Below are 19,196 nucleotides of genomic sequence, written 5' to 3'. Positions count from 1 at the left end.
TCGGGAAGATTGTTCTCTGTTCATGCCACACCAGCCTCTTGAGTCACAGATTCAGTTTAGATTTATAAAGTATGTATTGTATTCTGTCTGCTGTTGTAATCTATTGTGAAGAAAGAACAAACTGAGTGTATCCCTAGCTGCTTCAACTGGGGTTCAAAAAAGCTCACCCTCTATGCAAGCTGGAAATGTGCAACTCTTCATAGACAAAACTGCTTTATAGGAACTTTGTTCAAATAAATTGTTTGAAAGGTGTAGTTTCCTGAGGTTCCAGTTAATGGAAAAAAAAGAAAACAACCAGAGGGGAAGGGGTTGCTTCTCACTTCTCTTTCCCCAAAAAAGCTTGAGTAACTGTAGCTGCTTGTTTCATGAATCAGGCTTAAATCACACGCATCACATCTGTCAGACAGCATAGTTTCTGTTACAAGCATGGTTTTTGCTATGCTGTGCATGTGTGTTTGTTTAAAAAATTATTTTTATTCCTTGGTACCATCCTGAGCTTTTGAGACTTGACAGAAAGGACAATCGTGTGTGATAATGGCCATGTTTAATATCTATTAATTAATAGAGATCATCAACATTTCCTGCTCTTCCTGATTAGATTAGTGTGGCTGGTTTGAATTCTACTTTTCAGCGATTAGTTTTAGCTAACTGAGTGATTTCAACATTGTATTTATAAATTAGTATTGATTTGGGCTTTTTTTTTTAAGATTTGGAGACTGTTACTGTTGTAAACTCTGCCATTTCTGTTTGTAATCAAAACTCATATGATGTATGTTTCGTTTAAAAGCTCATGAAAATGGAATATTTAATCTCAGCTATTAGTTAAGAATATAATGCTCTCAAGGGAATGCCAGCTCACTGTCAAAAATGATTTAAAGGTTGCAAATCTGACTACTGAAGTGATTGTTCAAAATCAGAACCATTTTTCCTCCTCCTAGACCTATTAGGGTAGTATTTCTGGCCGTGAAAATTGATACTTCAGGTAACCCAATATGCATTTTTTATAATCCCATTGCACTTGATCTTAGCCGAGGGGACAAACATCTGATCCTCTCTGGAACTGGTGTCCGTGTGCCCCTTGCTCTTCCCGTACTAAAGCCAAACAAGCTCTTTTTTGGGAGGATTCCCAAAATCACAGATCTCTCACAGTGCTCAAAAGCGCTTACTGTTGCTATATAAAATAATAATATTGACATATGTGACAAGGACATGAATACTGGGATCTTACTGTATATTGTGCTTTGTGAGATTAAAATAGATTTAAATTGTTAAATGTTCTAAGGCTACTTTATATGTGAGTTGGTATTTTTTCACGACATAAAATGTAATAAGGGGAAGTTAAATTCCTCAGGCTGTACCATTACAGCCATCGTTAGCCTGTAGCAATCAGGGTTCTCTGTATGATTTCTATTTTGAATTATTGATCTATCATGGCTCTTAATTTAATGTCTTTTCTGTATAGTAAGTAACCACAAAGTTAAAATTCACCTGTGCTGCTATTTTGGGAAGAAGGGAGAAACAAAACAAAACCATGGAACCAAATGGTCTTTTGTCTGCTCTCCCTAACCCACACTTACATTAGATAGCAATGAAGTATTGCCCATAAATCCCATATTTTACTGGGGGGACTGACAAGGGGTAAGATCCTATAGCACCAAAGTGCTGACTACAAACAGGATGGTTAAAGTTATGTCCGACTGGTATTTTGAGTGGTGGGGTGGCTCCGTGTTCCAGTAGACATGTGGGCTTCCAGTCCTGCCAAATGTTGGTTTGCATAACTTTTGCGTTTTTTGCATAGTAGGAGAGTGGTGCTGGATGTTGTTATAGGGTGAGACACAACATTAGGTTATCCTATTCTGCAGATCACTGTATATACTGGAAGAGGAAGAAAACTGGCTTTTTAGTCTAGTGACAAGTCTAGGATTCCTTATACAGCATCAGGTCTGGGTATCAGGAGAATTAGACTATTGAGAGTCTCAAATATGTTGTAATTTAAGAATGACTAATGAAAATTTCAGTATGGTTTAAATAACAAGATAGATTCTTTGAGATGATGGTTATGGTCAGCAAAGCCCTAAAAGAGGTTAAATAGAAAAAATAGGTAATGGATGTATGGTCACTTCTCTTTCATCTTTATACTTTACCTTGTTCTTTGAACTACTGGAGTAACAGGTGTTTTTCTGTACATTTGAGAGTGCAGTGTACAACAGGAAAGCCTGAATTACTTGGCTGCAGTATGGAACATTCTACAAGATTTAATAAAGTTTGATGTTCTGATCATGCAAATGAATCCTGTGCCTATTTCATACATTAATATAATTTTTATATATGTTGTTTTGTGGGAAATTGTAATTGCTCTCTAATTCAGCAATTACATTGAAATATTTCTCAGTATAAAGAACCTTTCAGGAGTAAATATCGTTGACTTGCTTGAAAACGAATGGGAAGCCATCATTTGTAATAAGGTAAAAATAATCGTTAGGTATTTTCTTACCTTTGTGTTCACGATCTTTCTGTAGCCAATTATTTTACCAATTACTAATGTGGATTTTCTCATTTATTTTTTTATTTTTTTAGAAAAAGTATACAGGCAGGCTACAAATGTAAATTCACTTTAGTTTGACTTATGTGCTTCTAGAAAATTTTCTGCATTAATTGATACGCATAAAATGTTTGAGTTATGCCTTTTGGTATCAGTGCCTTTGTAACTTAAAGTCATTGTTAGTGTAAGAATTTGCTGGTTGGGACAACTGGAAGAAGTTCTCAAAGCATTATGTGCTTTAATATGTGATGCTCTTTAAACAGTGGTGGTTGATGTGCAGTGCCGTGTTCCTGTGCTTTTGGTGAGGGCAAGACTCAGAGGCTGTTTTTAATGGGAGGGGAAATAGTTTCGAGAACAGGGGAGAAAGCTGACAGTTTTACAGAGATCTGTATGGGCCAGATAAAAGCAATAGATGTCCAAATGTCCAAACAGTACTCCTTTCCACTTCAGGAGCACTGACACTACTGATTGGGAAAAGTGGTTTGTGATTTGGTGCACTCAGACTATGTTTGCAGGGAAATAATTTTCCAGGCCAGTTCAGCTGTAGCACCTCTTGGTTATAGAGAAAGCTTCTGGCAATCACAGTAAAGCTACTCTCTGGTTTTTGTACCTAAACTGGTGAGATAAATAGTGGTTAAAAAATGAGTGTAATGTAGCAAAAGCTAAGCAGAAGTTGTGAAAAGTTTTTAATTCTTCAAGTTGTGTTTCTGAAGAGGTGAGATTATGGATTTGGTAACCAGTCTATTTGTCCCAGACATGCCTCACAGCCAGTGTTGGTAACTATTTTGTCAGGTTCCTGCAGGCAAATCAGATGATTTACAGGAAGGACTTTTTCACTGGCAACTGGAGTTGGCAACAAAAACTTGCACTAAAGTATTTGTTACTGTGGAGCAGCATCTTATTGTATTCCTTGGCAGGACAGACATAACGTCTGGTTTACTCATTTGAATGTGAGGGAGGAATTAAAAAGATGCCCAGAAAATTGTAAAATATTCTGAAGAGCACAATTTATTTATTTTTTTTGTTCCTATTTTAAAACAACAGGTTATACACTTTTTGTTTCTTGGTTGTTGCCATCGCTTAAGAGTTTCAATCTGTCTCATTTTTCTTCTCTAAAAGTCTCAGTCACTGTTTTTTTTATTGGGTCTTTTGCTAATTTCCAAATGCAGGCAAGCTTTTAATAAAACTGTAGTTACTGTAACTTGAACCATCTAGACTGACATTGTGAAAGTGTAGCTGCAGTAGTATTTTGGAGGAGTGCATCGTTTAGACCTATTAAAATAAAACTTGAATTTAAGGCCTTCTTTCCAAAAATGTTGTAATATCTTGAGTCTAATCATAGCAAAGAAGTGTTTACTTAAAAATGGTGACTTTTGAGGTATTAATAAAATGCATAGAAATATTTGCATGTTTTCTGCTATATTGAGAAAACTTTTTTTTCTCTCAGAGACAGCTGGAATAACAACAAATTTAGAGTCCTATCTTTGTAATGTGTTTTTTATAGCTGGTGTGTATCTTTAAATATTTATATCTTCACATTATAGTGATCCAATCTAGAGGAAAAATTGTTTTAAAATTGCTTGCTAATTTCCTGTATTTTTTATCTATTTAAAAATCAGTTCAACCTTGAAGCTGTTTCTTTCTCCACTAGAAAGGTTTCTGCTTGGTTGAACATTCTCTGTAATATGTTTTTATCTTCAGTTTAGAGCGTAGCAGATTTGAGGGATAAAATTACAGGTATTTTTGAGTTTGAAAGATTTTTAGTATGATGAGAACGTAGGATATGTTATAACTTAGAGCTTGGTGCTAGTTATTTTAATTCAGTTTCATCCTTTGGATTTTCAAGCAGTAATTCCCCCTCAGTTTTCCTGCAGATAATAACTGTATATTGAAAGAGCACATACATGTGTATGCCTTTATATAAATGCATGCAAGTTATATATAAAATGTGAGCTTTTTTTTTTATGGTCGCTTACCTAATGTGAACAACAGTAGGCATGTAATGAAATGACAGTGAGAACAGCCCTCTGAACTAACTGCAGGAGGTTGGAGAGGAAATAAAACATTCCTGTACAAACAAACACTAATAAAGAGAATTCCTGCAGTAAAATACACTGCTGAGAAACTCAGGGCAGCAGCTGCTGCCTGGCAGCCTCTGCCTGGAACCCAGCTTTAGGTGCTTGAACAGAGGCCAAGAGATCCTCTATTGAGCAAGTGAGGGGCTGTGGGATTTCACAAAGCACAGGTGAACTCAGGCTGGACATAAACCACAAAACGAGCTGTGTATGCCTTCAGACCCTTCTACTACTAATTTCTAATAGAAGAATTTTTATTACCCATTTAAATAAAAATAATTATCTCTTAGTAAGAACTGATCACTAAAAAGAACTGAGAGCTTTTGTAATTAGATAGAGGCATTTAAAATAGTTAATGGCTTTAATTTGGTATGTTTTTATTTTGTGCAAAGTATATGTAAATACATTTTTTAAATGTGAGAAAAATAAAGTGTATAATCTCAGAGATTGATGGTAGTTCTTATCTTCTCTATTTGTTTGCCCACATTCTTCTAATAAAATACGCTTTCTAATGGGAGTAAGATGTTTGTTCCTCCTTAAACCTCATTTCCTGTGTGACCAGCCTGATGAAATTATGAGTCATATGAGACTCTTGCTTTAAAATGTGTTTAGTTAATTGAAATTTTTTCACGTCTGAAAAATGGCAAGAAGATTCTGTGAAGAATTCTGTTTTTGAAGGGAGTGTTTGTGATGCACAAACCGGAGCAGGTTGTGGCTGCTCAGAGCTTGCATCTATGCATCAGCTTTTAATGTGGAGCTGAAGTACGTTGCATATAAGAAAGTCCAGGAATTGGTTTTTAGAAGGATGTTTTGTGACTAGCACAGACCAATGTACGTGATGTTGTATTAACAAGAGACAAAGCTTGTGAAACACCTTGTCACTAAGCCTGATCAATTTTCAGTGAAGTGATTTTAAAGGAGGAAATGGAGTGCAGCACTACCATTTGGGAATGTCTTGGAATGATTTTGGTAAAGAATTAAGTACCTTCTTAAATACATGAATATTCATGTTTTATGTCTGAAGAGATAAGAAGAAACTTCACTAAAGGAAATGTAGGAAAGCAATTTCTATACAAAAGCTGATTCTGCTTCTAAAGGATTGAATATTAGGTTGTTTGATCCATTGATCTGAAGCCTGACTGATTCCAGAAATGGAGAACTTTGGACACTAATTCTTCTAGGTGTAGTGGAAAATTGCTGCCAGTTGTATATTGTAAACAGTATCCACAGCTACTCAAAGATTATTTAAATTCTTTATGCAGAAATTATTTACTGTAACTTAAAGTTGAGCATTTCCTGTTCATTAGTGTGGGATGTTATTCAAGCCTGTCATCTGTAATGATTAATCAGATTATCTTAGTTCCTCTGTAATGGTTTAGAGTGAATCATGTTTTTCAGCTTCAATATAAAGTCTGTCCAAATGGTGTTGAGTACCTCTGCTGGTGTAGAAATAGATTCAAGATGTTTTAAATACAAATCTGTATAATTAGGCATCTTCCTTCAGAATTGAAATGCTTAATGAGAGAAACTTGACAGTACAGAGAGGAATAACTCTTTGCTTTGTGTCAATAGCAATGTTTTTAACCTCTGCAAATGAGATTTTCGGATGTACCAAGTTATTATTCTTATTAGAGTGGTACAAACAAACCTGCAGGAGAGTTACAGGATAATCTGAACCAACATCAGCAAATTGGTACTCAGTACAGCAGTCTTCTGGACAGTAGCTCTTGAAAAGTTACCATTGCAAAGGGTGGAACTGAGAGCATTACATGGCATGCTGCTGCCTTGACAGGAAATGAGAATTATTCTTTAGAGACTTTAGTATGAATTAATATTGCTACTCAGGCAAACATATCCTCCTTCTCATCAGCCCTAGTAAGCTTGCCCAGTACTATGCTAATGTGGATTTACTGTTTGCTAAACTGGGCAAACAGGCCTAGATGTCTGCATGGCAGTGGTTTACAGTATTGGCCAAACACTGAATTTCTTTTGCAGTAATTGGGAATTTGAGAGACAGCTTTTGTTTCAGTCACTGTGATTTCTTTAATGTTGAAAAATTCTCATTGGTGTAGAGAGCCATGAATAATTACTTCAAATTTAAAAGTTTAAAGAGTTTAAAGTTTCAAGGATTTTGTATTTGAGTCTCCAGTATGATTCTTAGTGATAATGATTTTGTAGATCATGTCTAATTTGCCATTTTACTTTTAGTGATTATTGCTTAATATTGTAACCTTCAGAGCATAAATGAAGTTCTGCATTTCTTGCTTTACAAAACAAGCTAGAGGCAAAGGTCTTGAATAGTTAGAGCTTACTGGAGTTATTCCTGGCAGTTGCTGTGCCTGACATGCAAAGGATTGGTATTTTAGAACAGAACATCCCCACTGAAAGAGCAGAGAGGAAAAAAAAGTTCGATAGTCTTAATGTGCATTAGCTTCCAACATAGACAAAGTCCTTAAAGACTTTGCACTGCTGGGAAAAGCAAGATAGGATTAGAATTTACTGATTATTTGTAGTCATTTTCTGGATGAAAACTTTATACATATGCAACATACCTTTGAACAAGAAGATTTTCTCCACTATGCAAGTTGTTGAAGCTATTTTACTGTGGATTATCCAATATGCCATCGTTAAACATAATTTCGTTTGTCTAGTGTGGCCCTTGTACACAAGTTAAATCTTCTTTAATAAAGGACAGATGTACATCAAAATCAGTGAAAAGAAAGTGTTTCTCATTTGTTTGCTACATGATGTAGGGAGGGCTGTCCCATAAATACCCAAGGAGGAGGACTCTTGTCTGTTGTCAGTAGGACCTGAAAAGGATCATATTGGTGTCAGGTATCAGGACAAAGGAACTGGAAGGTCATTGCAATGAGTTCCTGATGAAGAGTATGCTCCAAAAGTTCAGATAAAATGTCTTTATTAGGAAGTTCGAGGGAGTATTTTCTCAAGCGTGTGATATTAGCCTGTGCCTTTCTGTTTCCAAAACCAGTGGAATTCTATTCTCTTTCCAATCTTTTAAATTCCTACTTTATTATTATCATCCTTCCTGACCATTAATTTAATTTCTGTTTCAAATTTATGTTTGAATTTGCATTAAATACTAGTTATATACATATGTATATGTGTAATTATGGTAACAAATAAATTACATGATGCTGACTTGCTGTCTCAAAGGAGTGCAAATATTTTGCCTTAGTTGTTGCAAGAGTTTCCTATAATGACAGTTATCTTCTAAGCTTTTCCTGTGTCCACTTAGCCTATGAAATAGTGTACATAAGATGCTTTGGTCCTAAGTCAACCAGCAGGTTCAGATGAGTTCTTATCCTCACTGTCAGAGGCTTTCTGTTGGGTTTCTTTTGTGATCAGTGTGGGGAGTTTTCATGTTCCATTGCTGATTGCTGTTGGGTGGAAATTTTTTTTACTCTCATTTTATTTGTGTTTTTCAGCATAGATGTGTTCTGCAGGATTTTTCTTGCCCAACAATTAGCCTTTGAATTAGGATAGATTATGTAGTATTCTGTTTGGAGTTCAGGTGTCCTAAAAGGAGGGCTTTGGATATTCCAGCTAGATGACCTTACTTCATGACGCTGTTCAGCTTAACATACACCAGGAAAATGTTTTGGCTTGCTCCAAGAAGAGGAGCTAACATTAAACATACGACCTGAAAAGCACATCTTTTCCTGTCAGCAAGACAATGCAGTTAGTGGGACAAATATCTGTTTTACATTGGTGGTTGTGTTTGAGCACTTGCCTTTGCAATGAACAGGGCAGAAACCCCAGCTTTTCTGAACAAAAGTGTCAGTGGCCTGAACGTAATGTGCTGGATTTAAACTGTGGTGGAGATGTGCATACCTTACCTAGTGTGGTGTGTGATCTTTCACTGGAGCATAAACAGAGCCTCTATTGTGCTGCTTTCTCTTGGCATATTTTCTTATTTGTGTCCTCAAGCATTACAGATGATGACACTGTAAGACGAGGCAGTGCCCCTGTTCCAGCCCACTCTGTGAGCACAGGCTGGATTACATAACGTGCTCCACAGCACTGTACTCTCATTATGGAAAATCCATTGTTTTCTTATACTGCCTTTTTTTTTTTCAGAAATAGTTTCAGAATTATTTATCTTTTTTTTTTTTACCAGCAACTGCATTAAAAGCTGGGGTTTTCTTCTGCCATACATACCAGGTAAATGTTTATAAATCATTTAACTGGCATTTGGGAAGGATAAAGCCAAGGGCAATTATTTTCAATGATACATTATTGGTTTGGGGGGGGTTGTGTTTGTTTTTTTGGTGGTTGTTGTTGTTGGGATTTTGTGTGTTTATTTTTTCTTTAGTATAGCAGAGTTCTGAATGCTCTAGAGGTTAATGGGTGGATATTTCTTAATTTTAGTGAATTTTTTTTTTGCTCTCCCCCACAGGGATCTAGCATGCTAACAAACACTCTTGGCCCTGAAAGTTGCTTTTTTATTCCCAAGTTAAAGGAAGGAAAATACATCCAAAATGCCTCAGCTGCACTGTGAGATTGAGTTGCTTTTACCAAAGGGTACAGAATAGCTCTTTATTCATTCTATGTATTGGGCAAGAATTCAGTAAACTTTATTTGTGATAAATGGTAGCAGTTCTTGATGTTGGAACTTTTCTGTGAAAGGGAACATTAGCTCACAAAACCTGCTTAGTTATTCAGGTCCTTAGCCAATATCCAAATGAATGCTTGAGTTTGCTCACGAGAAATCCTGGCCTTTATAATTCAGCCAGAAACATTTGTATGTTGTGTAAAAATGTCTACAAAGCATGTAAAAATGTAGAAGCATGTAAAAAACCTGGGTTTAGCTTTTCTTACGAGCCATGCTTTTACACTACAAGTTCTACACCTTGAGCAGCAGAATATCATAGAAATATTACAAAAACCTGCATGGAGCATCAAGGTTAAAGAATATGAGAAGATGAGTATTTCAAAGAACCACTCTGACTCAGTATACTTTCAAAAAAGAATAATTGAAGGTAAATGGTTTTGAGCTGAATTACTTGGAAAAATACAGAGGTGTTTAGTTGTTTCAAAATCTGCTTCTTGAAATACTTGACAGCAAGTCAGAAAGTCTTCTTGCTGTGGACCTCTTTAGTTGAGACAAATAAAGATGCAATGTCTACCAAAACACCTCAAGCACTCCTGTTCTCATATGTGAACAAGACATGCTCAAGCACTGAATTTCACTTTTTAAACATCTTAACCACATCAAAATAACTTGTTGGGGTTTTTTTACTCTACTTATTTAAATGAGAATTTTTTACTCTCATGTTCTGAATGAGACATTAGCTGGCTGTAAGATGATTGCTGGCAATCATAATCTTAGATGGAGTTTGAAGCTTAATGGCTGTTCCTTGCTTTAAGTGTGACTCACTTTCTTTTGTGTGGCTTTCTTTTGGGGCCACCCTTATAAGAGGAACAGGGCTTCAAACAATTGCACCTGAATGGTGTTTTGTACCTGATTTTTGTCATGTAAGACAGCATTTGAAGTTAACTCATTTAATGAAATGCCCAGAACAGTGTTATTTAACAATATGAGTTGTTCTGAACTTTGGGTTCCTTTTTCACCAATCTTTTTGGAAATGTAGTATCAACTGACATTTAAAATCTTGCTTCACTGAGTTTCTATGAACATCAAAGTTTGGGATTCAGTAAAAGCTAAACAAGTAAATGGTCTCCTGTCCTCTTCCTCTCAAGTTGTTCTACTCTGTGCCAAGGTTAAAGACTAGATTGTCTTTTAGGCGAGAGTAGTTTGGCATCTGATGATTTTGTACAATTTTTATAAAAGAGATTTCCTGTTGTTATTTAAAAATACTGGATAGATACAAATGAACTATCTTACTTGTTTCTAAAAAGGAATTTTTAGTAAGAAGTGTTTGAATATAAGTGAATGTTCCTGTATATATATATATACACACATATATACACATATACATATATATACATATCATATAAATACATACATATATATATGTATAAAATTATGTTTTTTTCTGTGCAAACCTTCAATGTGATTTTTGTTCATAAGTTTTTATATTGTGTATGAATAGTATGCAGTGGTACAGTAGGGATAGAGATTTTTATCAGTTTTAGGTTTATTATTTTACTGGAATAATTAGCTGAATGGAAAGTAAATTATTTCCCAGGGATTTTAGTGCAGTTCTGTGAACATGAGCTTAAATTCAGTCACAATAATTCAATTTTAAAAATGCCCAGAGGCGTCATGCTAAAAGACAGTGCTTTTGGAACTGCCAAGTATGTCCATACAGCAAAGCCATGCAAGGTGAATTCTTCCCTTCCTCTTCCTTGGTGGGGATTCTCATTTGTGTGCATGCAATGTGGAATGGTGTGCAAACAGGTAATGTAGTTCTGCTCTTCTCCGGATAAAGGTGAAACTCAAATGTTTGACTTTTTCTGTAAAACTTTAAATATCCCCCAGATTTCACGTTAGGAAAGAAACTTGATTGCCTGGGATGTTTCAATAGTCAGAAAAGGAACAGTTGTTTGGTTATGAAATGCATTATAGTTGGTCAGTTGGTAATTTATTTGTAGACTCTAAAACTCCAGTTTGGCATAAATGATACTTTTTTCCTCGCTTTGGTTTTCACCATGACAGATAACCTATTATCCAGGAGAAGGAAGTTTCCAGACCAAGGTTCACTGTGTTGCTCTAATTCATTCATTTCTTATGGTGGAAATATGAATATACCTCGATAGTTTTTATACCCAAATTTGTTAGCCAATTTTGACTGCCATAAGTAATGAAATCAGAACAGATCAGACTTTTTCATTGCTGTAGTTTTTAATGCCACTCAGCATAAGTTCTTCCCATTTTGTTCATCCTGTTCACCCAGACTCAAGTTAAACTTCTGTCTTATTTCTGAAATATACCCATATGCAAGATCTGACCATTTGCAGTTGCTGAGTTTTTGATGTTTAGAAAATCAAATTTTGGAGTAGAAAGTTAGTGTCTCCTTTGCAATTACATAGCTAATAGTAATTTCTTCTAACGTCCTACAAGTATAGTGCTTCATGGTTGTTTTGTGGGTCAGTGTAGATCTACTCAGAATTATCATATCATGGTATTTTATGTGTTATTGTTCCTTGTGACAATTTAGAAAACTGTGAGCCTGTGCTCTCGAGGAATGCAGGTGTTTAGAATGACTTATGTTCAGGTAAACTCCTGGTTTGTCATAAAATGGTGCTCTGGTGACATTTTTCCAGGCTACTCTGTAGTTCTCTTCTGATGCATCTTTTATTTTTTTGTAACCTACAGCTGTTATCCAGTTTTTTTAAGCCCTCCACAAATTCACAGGGCCACAAATGGTAGTCATGAGTAAATGATTTTGTGGTTTATTCCATGGTGTGCCAGTTTTTGTTGTTGTTGCTACTATTGTCATTATCATTATTATCAGCTAGAAACAAGTAAAGAGCATGCACTATTAAGCTAGTATTGAAGATCTTAATTAGAAACAACAGTGGGGTTTGGTAGATTATGGCTGATATGACCCTTGTTGCTAAAACCACTTCTTTTCTCCTGCAGGATAAGGTCTCTCGAGTCAATGGTCGCTCTGTCTTAACGAGCAAGAGGGCAAAGATTCCTCCCTTCTGTGGTTGTTTGGAGGTCTAGATTTGCTCTGCCCTCCTAATAGATGGCATGAAAAGGACATGCCCTGAAATTTAATGAGAAGTGATAAGATCTTACCAGTGCAAGTTTAATACAGGGCTTTCAAAAATGTTTCTTGCAAATGCAGTACAAGTGTTCATACAAATAGGAGCATGACAATTAGTTTGAGGAATTAATGCAGTTAGTATGACAAATTGAGTAATTTCAACGAAAATGTATCTGTTGTCTGGCTTCAAAGGATACTTTGTGTTTAGCCATATAATACGTATTTTTTCTGTGGTTTACTGTCATGCTTTCTTCATATTTTAATCATGCAGGAGACCATTAGTGTAATATTCTAACACTCTATATTGGATATGCATCTTAATTTTGGAGTATGGGGAGAAAGCGGTCTGCTTCCAAAAATTATGTCAAATGAAATTCTGAGAATTGACTTAAAAATACAAGAAAATAATCTAAAGAAATAGCAGATTAGTTACAGTTAAGGTAGGATAGGGATACAGTATTAATTTATCACATATTTACAAGTCTTGAAAGTCTAGTACTTAATCTTTTTCTTCTAGTTTCAGTTTACTATTTTCTAGATATGTATTTTTAAGACACTGTTGTGACTGAACATACTTCTGAGAAGTTAGTCTGCATTTCTGGAATCAGGTACCTAAAACTTCTAAGAAGTTTAAAGTTGGAATATAAAGGCCAAATATTTATGTGTGTTCTTTTTTTTCTATTTTTTTTAATAGGAGCAAAAAATTTAGTTAGAGTAGACACTTACTCCACCTTTGTTGTTCTAATCCCAAGAGTAGCACTGGGACTTGACACTGTTACATGGGACACCGTCAAAGAGTTGGAAATACTTTGTAATCACTTCTTGGACATTTTCTGTGAACTCAGGAGTTATACTTTATCCTGGTTGAAAAGTTCTGTCTCTCTAAACTAATTGAAAAATACACTAAGTTGTGTTTAAACTCAGTTTCACTTAAAAGGAATGTTTGTTAAAGCTACTGCAGGGTCTGTTGGAATTGAAACTCGTTCAAGATTTGCGATTGTGTATTTAGGGTTGATTTCTACCAGGAACAGATGGCAGTAGAAGCAGACAGATGACAAGTCATACAGCACAAAACACCTATTAAATGATATTTTGTAAGCGTGACCATGAAATAATGAGAGTATATTAAAGTGTTATTGCAGAATTTGGTTTTGAAGAGCAGATAGCTAAAGAGGAGTTTTTATGAAGGGCAAAGCTGCATTCAGACTATTTTAAAAAATGCTTCAATACAAAGATCTGTAGATGTTGAAACTATTTGAAGGGCAAGTTATATTCTGATGTACTCTTGGGAGAATCATAGACTGGTTATGGCAGTCTTACTGGCTATGTATGGGATAAGAGATTTTCCTTTAAGGCATCTAGCTCCTTAAAACTCACTGTAGTTGTATGTGGTTACTCTAAATCAGTTGCTGAGATAGAACCCAAACCAGGAATAAATTGTTATATCTCAAAGGACACTTAACCAAAGGATACTTTAATAAGAGGCAGGTTTGAAACCTGTGTCTTTAAATTAGCATAGATTTGTCCATTGTAGAAGTTTTGATCCATGAAATATGCAATGAAGCAATTAAAACTTTTGGTTTAGGTCAAAGGTGGCATCACCCTTGTTCTAGGTTAGAGTTTATGAAGAAGCTCACAGTGCCCCATCCAAAAATTTGGTTTTGACGGGATCATAAGGCCTTCTCCTTCGCCTTTCTCATGTTGACACCTTATGCAAACTCCTGTGTAGATGAAATGCTTGGGAAACTTGATAAATAGAAGTACAGGGAATGGCAGGATTATATATTTTTCATGTAATGCATCCCAAAGGCACATATAGATATGATACTGGTGATTTTGTGATGCAGAACTATCATTCTGAAAACTAATTCCTAAAGAACTGAGCCCTTTTATTGCTTTTTAGCTTAATGACAGTACTGACTAATATCTGGAATTAAACTTGAGAGTTGCTTATTGGGAATATAAATTCCTTTGTTGCTTCCACTGGAAACAAGTTCTAAAAAGTTGAAAGTTCTCTTTCAACTATGTAAAGCCTGGTTAGTACGATCAGTGTGATCTGTGTCCTTACTACCTTTAGAGCTGATTTAGAGTTGTAATAGTCCCATTTGCCTTGCAGATGTTTGAATTTGAAAATGAAGGTGCCACAACATTTGCTTTTCTGTGTTGTCAAATACTGCTGCAACACTGCAATACTTGGAATTAAATAGTACCAACAGTGTTAGTATGTACAGTATGTACAAAACCTGCTCTCTAGTGAAAATTTTTTTAGTGTCATTTAAATTTATGAAATTAAAGGAAGAATATTAAGGCCAGCATTTATATTAGTATGACAATAGTGCTGCAAGATGTCGGCTTCCAAAGTTCCTTGTTAAGGCAGAAAGCTTTCTTAGTGTTATTTAAAGTAGTCCTTTACATGCAGCAGTTTGTATTTGCAGATGAAATTTGTTCATCAAATTATTACTTTTAAAATAAAAAGTAGTAGATCTGTTCAGCAGTACTTTAGTAGCATTTAAAATACTGAATTCTCTTTAGTTTTATTCAGATTTCATTTATTAATATTCATTCATTCAATGTAAGTCTTCAGATGGAGCAAAATGAGAATTTTCCTTTAGTGGAAGTAAAACTTCACAAGAGGTTATTGAATGCAGCATTTCTGCTTTTTTTAACAGGTTCTGAAAAACAGGTTTCTAAATACTAAACAAAATCTTTTGCACAGAGATTTTTAAATTAAAAAAAAAAAATTGGAAGCATGAAAAAAGTGCCAGCTATGAAACTAGAGGGGAAAGAAAGGCCAGGGCTTCTGTCACAGCACCCTCAGCATGTGGAATATTTGTGGTCAATAGATACCCTGGGGTTTGGGATTGTTGAAATTCCGATCTCTGGATTGACCCAGAAAGTAGCAAGCCCTGAGCATCCCAGCAGTGCTGCCCTGGTGCTGCAGAGAGCAGGGACATCTCCATTCTCCTGCCTGGGTATGCTCCCAGTTTGTGCTCCCTGCTGCAGAACTGCAGGCTGGGCTTTGAGTGTTTTCAGCTTGTCAGCTTAGGAGCAGCAAAACTGCATGGCTGGAAACTCACAGCTTGGAAACAGGAGTGGTGGAAGAGAAATGTTGCTTGTGTTCAAGCTGCTTTTATGGTTGTATCTTGGTGGTTTCAGGATATGTTTTCTTTAATAGGGGTTAGATCTTTTTGAGAAGTATGTCTGAAATTCATCACAAGTTTGGACCGTGGATGTTTCAGGAAAATGTATTTTTGTGGCTTGGTGATTAGTGTATTTTTAGATAAACACCTCCCTTCTGTCCACCGATTTATTGGTAGATTTCTGATTCATTCTGTCACATTGGTTGCTGGTATGACTGTCACTGAGATGTTAAAAAAAAACCAAAACAAAACAAAGTCCCCAACAACACAAGTGTGATGAACATTTTTATAATAGTGAGTTTTGCCCTTTGAGTGAGGAATGCATTTATGTCTCATGCTCCTGTGTAAACGCTGTCTCTACAGAAGAATGTGCTCATGGCTCATCTTATTTTCTCTAATTCTATGATGAAATTGCAGACAGCATACTATCATACTCATTCTTATGTGTTCCCTAATCTCTAGTTTATAGGTTATTTAGCATTATCAAAAAGGCAGCTCTGTTCTCCATACAGGAGGAATGAAAACAGATTGTCATTGCTGGCTGGTCTTTACTGTCTTTCAGCTGGGGAAGCAAGTTTATTATTTGTATTGCTTTTCTTTTTCTTTTGTGCATCTAGTATTTTTCCATTCCTTTCTGTTTGTTTTTGGTTTTGTGGTTTTTTTGTTTTGTTTAATTTTTGTTTGGTTTTGTTTGATTTTGTTTTTTGTTTTTGCTTTTTTTGGGAGGTGGTGGTTGGTTTTCCTCCTTTTCTTAAAGTTTTTTTTTCAAGACAGCAAGTCGTTAGTGCCAGGGCCCTGGCTTTTTTTTATCCTAGATGTGTAAGCTGCATTTGAGACATCCTGGCAAGAAATTAGTGAGGTACTATGTGAGGTTAGTGATAAGTATAGCATTGATTCTTTAGGGTGCATCAGTGTCAGATTTGCACTGCTCAATTTGGAATATTTTGTCTGTAATTCAGAAATTTTGTTAGGAAACACTGCTAGTATGGTGAACTGTGTAGCTTTGACGTTTTCTGAGCAGGGAGTAGGTGATTTTTTTTTTTTTTTTTTTAGAGGGGGTGGTTTGAATGCTCTGAATTCTGAAGTTGTCTTTTATGATTCAGAAGAACTTCTTGGATCTCAGCTCCAGTTTTGCTATAAGGTCTTTCCTGCCATGAACTCTAATTTTATTCTTACTTGATGCTCGCTCTCAAGTCAGGAATCACTAAATAAGTTTATTCTAGCAAGGGAGAAGAATGCTTTTCACAATAAAATGTCAAAAGAAAAAGTGTTAATTTTATGATAGTCGTGACACAACAGTTGAATTAATAGAATTGTCTTGCTGCTTAAAATTTCTTGCTGCATATAATCTTGATCCCTCACCCCCAGTGTATTTGAAACTATACTAAAAGGTGCTAGATATCCAAGCAGAACTTAGAGCAGAACCAGGATGCTGACTGATGATCTGTCTTTTTTCTGATTTCTCACCAGCCTTCCCTCAGAGAGCAAACTGGTTGGTTCTTGTTCATTTTTATCACTCACTGTGATGTGATCTTCTTCTGATTATGCTGTAAACTGGTGCAGGGAAGTTGGCACTGATCTTGAAAGAGTTACGATATATTTTGTGTTAATCTTTTGAAAGAGAATCTTCATTGGTATATACTGTGCCTGAATAAATAAGATTCCCTACTGATACCTTCAGAAGGACCTTAGATCAGCTTGAACTAATGAAAAGTACAGCATGGGATTTTGCAAAATAAATTTCACCTCTATCTTCTCTTTGCTTATTTACACTAAACAGGACAGTTGAAGTTGGATTCCACTATTTCTCACCTTACACACTCTAGGTTCTTTTCTATTTTTTATTAAAATAATAACTTCCGAAATTGCTTTAAACTTCAAAAAGAAAATGTTTGTCACTAATTGTTGCATATGACAGTAACACACTGTTTTTAACTGTGTAGGACAGACCCAAGTTCTTGTCTCTGGAGACAAGTGAATGGTGATTTATAACTGGTAGGTTAATCTAAAGATGTGATGAGCATTCTGTGTGTGTCAGGAAAACAGTAGTTGACTATGTAGGTGTTAAGAGCTCCTTAGGGAGAAGCATGCTTGTCTTAGTAAATGTGACTGATGCCTTTAGAGTAATTATGTTTTTTAAAAATATATAATGTACAATATTTGGAAGTTGAACTTTTATGCAGTGTTTTTTCATAACATACAAAATGCTAAACCATACTTTTTTTTCTTTTAAATAAAACCTTTTTTCCCCCCTCTTACACAGGATAATGAGAAAAGGACCCCTTTACATGCTGCTGCCTATCTGGGAGATGCAGAAATTATTGAACTACTTATTTTATCTGGTATGTTCTGTTCCTGTTAATGGAAAACAACTCTATGCACATCCAAAGAAGTGTTTATGTACATCTTAGTCTGTGTAGCTTTTACTGAGGTATTGAATGTACTAGAAATTAAAGATGCTTGTACTGAAATTTTAGTTTCCAGACTTATTAGTGTAACAGTACTGTGTAGTTCTGTAGCTCTGCTCTAAAATATTTCTTTGTAGAAAGCTTACTTGGTTTTAGCGATTTTTATTTGTAGCTTGATCAGCTTTCAGTAGTTCAACACTAGTTTAAAAAAGTAATAGTGTATATGGTACAGATAGGTGTTAGCAGCATTGCTTTCATTCTGAAATGCTCTTTAGAAAAGCAATTACATTTGACCATAAAGATGCCATCCAGAGTCGGTTGTATTATTTTAAGTATCTTTGCCTGTTGGTTTAAATGCACAGAATATAATTAGAACCAGCTGAAAATGTTAAAGTCTCTTTTTTTTTTCCTATTTATTTATTTGTACAAAGGAAAATCCCAAGTTCTGTAAAACAGTATACTTTGGGTTGGTTTTTGGATTTTTTTAAAAGGGAAGGAAACCAAGAAACTAAACCAAAAACCTGAAGAACATCATGACTGAAGGACTGAATTGACTGTCTTTGATCTTAGAGAGACCTACCCATCAAATAGCTTGAGGCTGAATTCATAATACAGGGCTTTAAGCTTACATAGAAAGACGAAAACTTGTAGCAGTCCCACAGAACTTCTTTAATCTTCAGTCTGCTTAATTGCACGTCTTACCTATGCAAAGCTGACTACTTCCACCACCACCAGCCCCCACCAATCCTTTCTAATAAATTCTGCTTTAAGGAAATGCCACTTCTAGGGTTATAGGAGTTGCTTCCAGACCTTCAACTGAATTTGCTAGACATAATTTAATTTGTTATAATTTTAGTATGATGTAATATTTTCATTATATATATTGCTTGTACTCTCTCTATAGAAGTATATATACATATAAATATACGTGATGTGATATTAATTAATATATCTATTGTATGGACATAATCTATAGTGACGTTTTGTTGAGAAAAGTTCACTTTTATAAAGATGGCAAGGTTTGAAAATCTAAAAAGGGGCTGGTTTTCCCTGTCAAGGAGAAAGGCAAGTTCTGGTGACTCTTGAAAATGTGTAGTGACCTCTTTCATCAACTAACAATGTTACAAACTTTGCAGAGTTGTAGTCAGCTACTTCTGAGAGGGCATCTTCTGGCTGGTTTAGATGAACACAGTCCTTTTACTAGAGCCGTGATAGAACAAAATACCCCTTTCTTGGGGTTTATGGAAGAAAGAATTCTAGTTCAGATGGGAATGAAACGAGATCCTGACAGGGGGAAATGGTAGGAGAAGAAATATTTGTCCTGTTGTTTGGGC

At 35.5% G+C, this 19,196-nt stretch overlaps 1 protein-coding gene across 6 annotated transcripts in view; it reads left to right on the top strand.

Annotated features, from left to right (window-relative positions):
* Positions 1-19,196, top strand: part of ANKRD28 (ankyrin repeat domain 28) — a 119,488-nt gene that overhangs the window by 50,216 nt on the left and 50,076 nt on the right. For 5 of the 6 annotated variants that reach the window (XR_015803181.1, XM_014893877.2, XM_014893874.2 and 2 more), the window contains one exon: positions 17,718-17,796. Coding sequence is in view for 4 of the 6 variants with exons in the window: in XM_014893877.2 (XP_014749363.2) it covers positions 17,718-17,796 (79 nt within the window). In the remaining 2 variants the exon portion in view is untranslated. Of the gene's footprint in view, positions 1-8,782; positions 8,800-17,717; positions 17,797-19,196 lie in introns of those variants that run through there. The other variant, XM_088163665.1, reaches the window with a different exon arrangement.

Source organism: Sturnus vulgaris, chromosome 1, assembly GCF_052056855.1.
Source record: "Sturnus vulgaris isolate bStuVul1 chromosome 1, bStuVul1.hap1, whole genome shotgun sequence".
Classification (NCBI taxonomy): domain Eukaryota; kingdom Metazoa; phylum Chordata; class Aves; order Passeriformes; family Sturnidae; genus Sturnus; species Sturnus vulgaris.
This window is presented reverse-complemented; position numbering and strand designations above follow the sequence as displayed.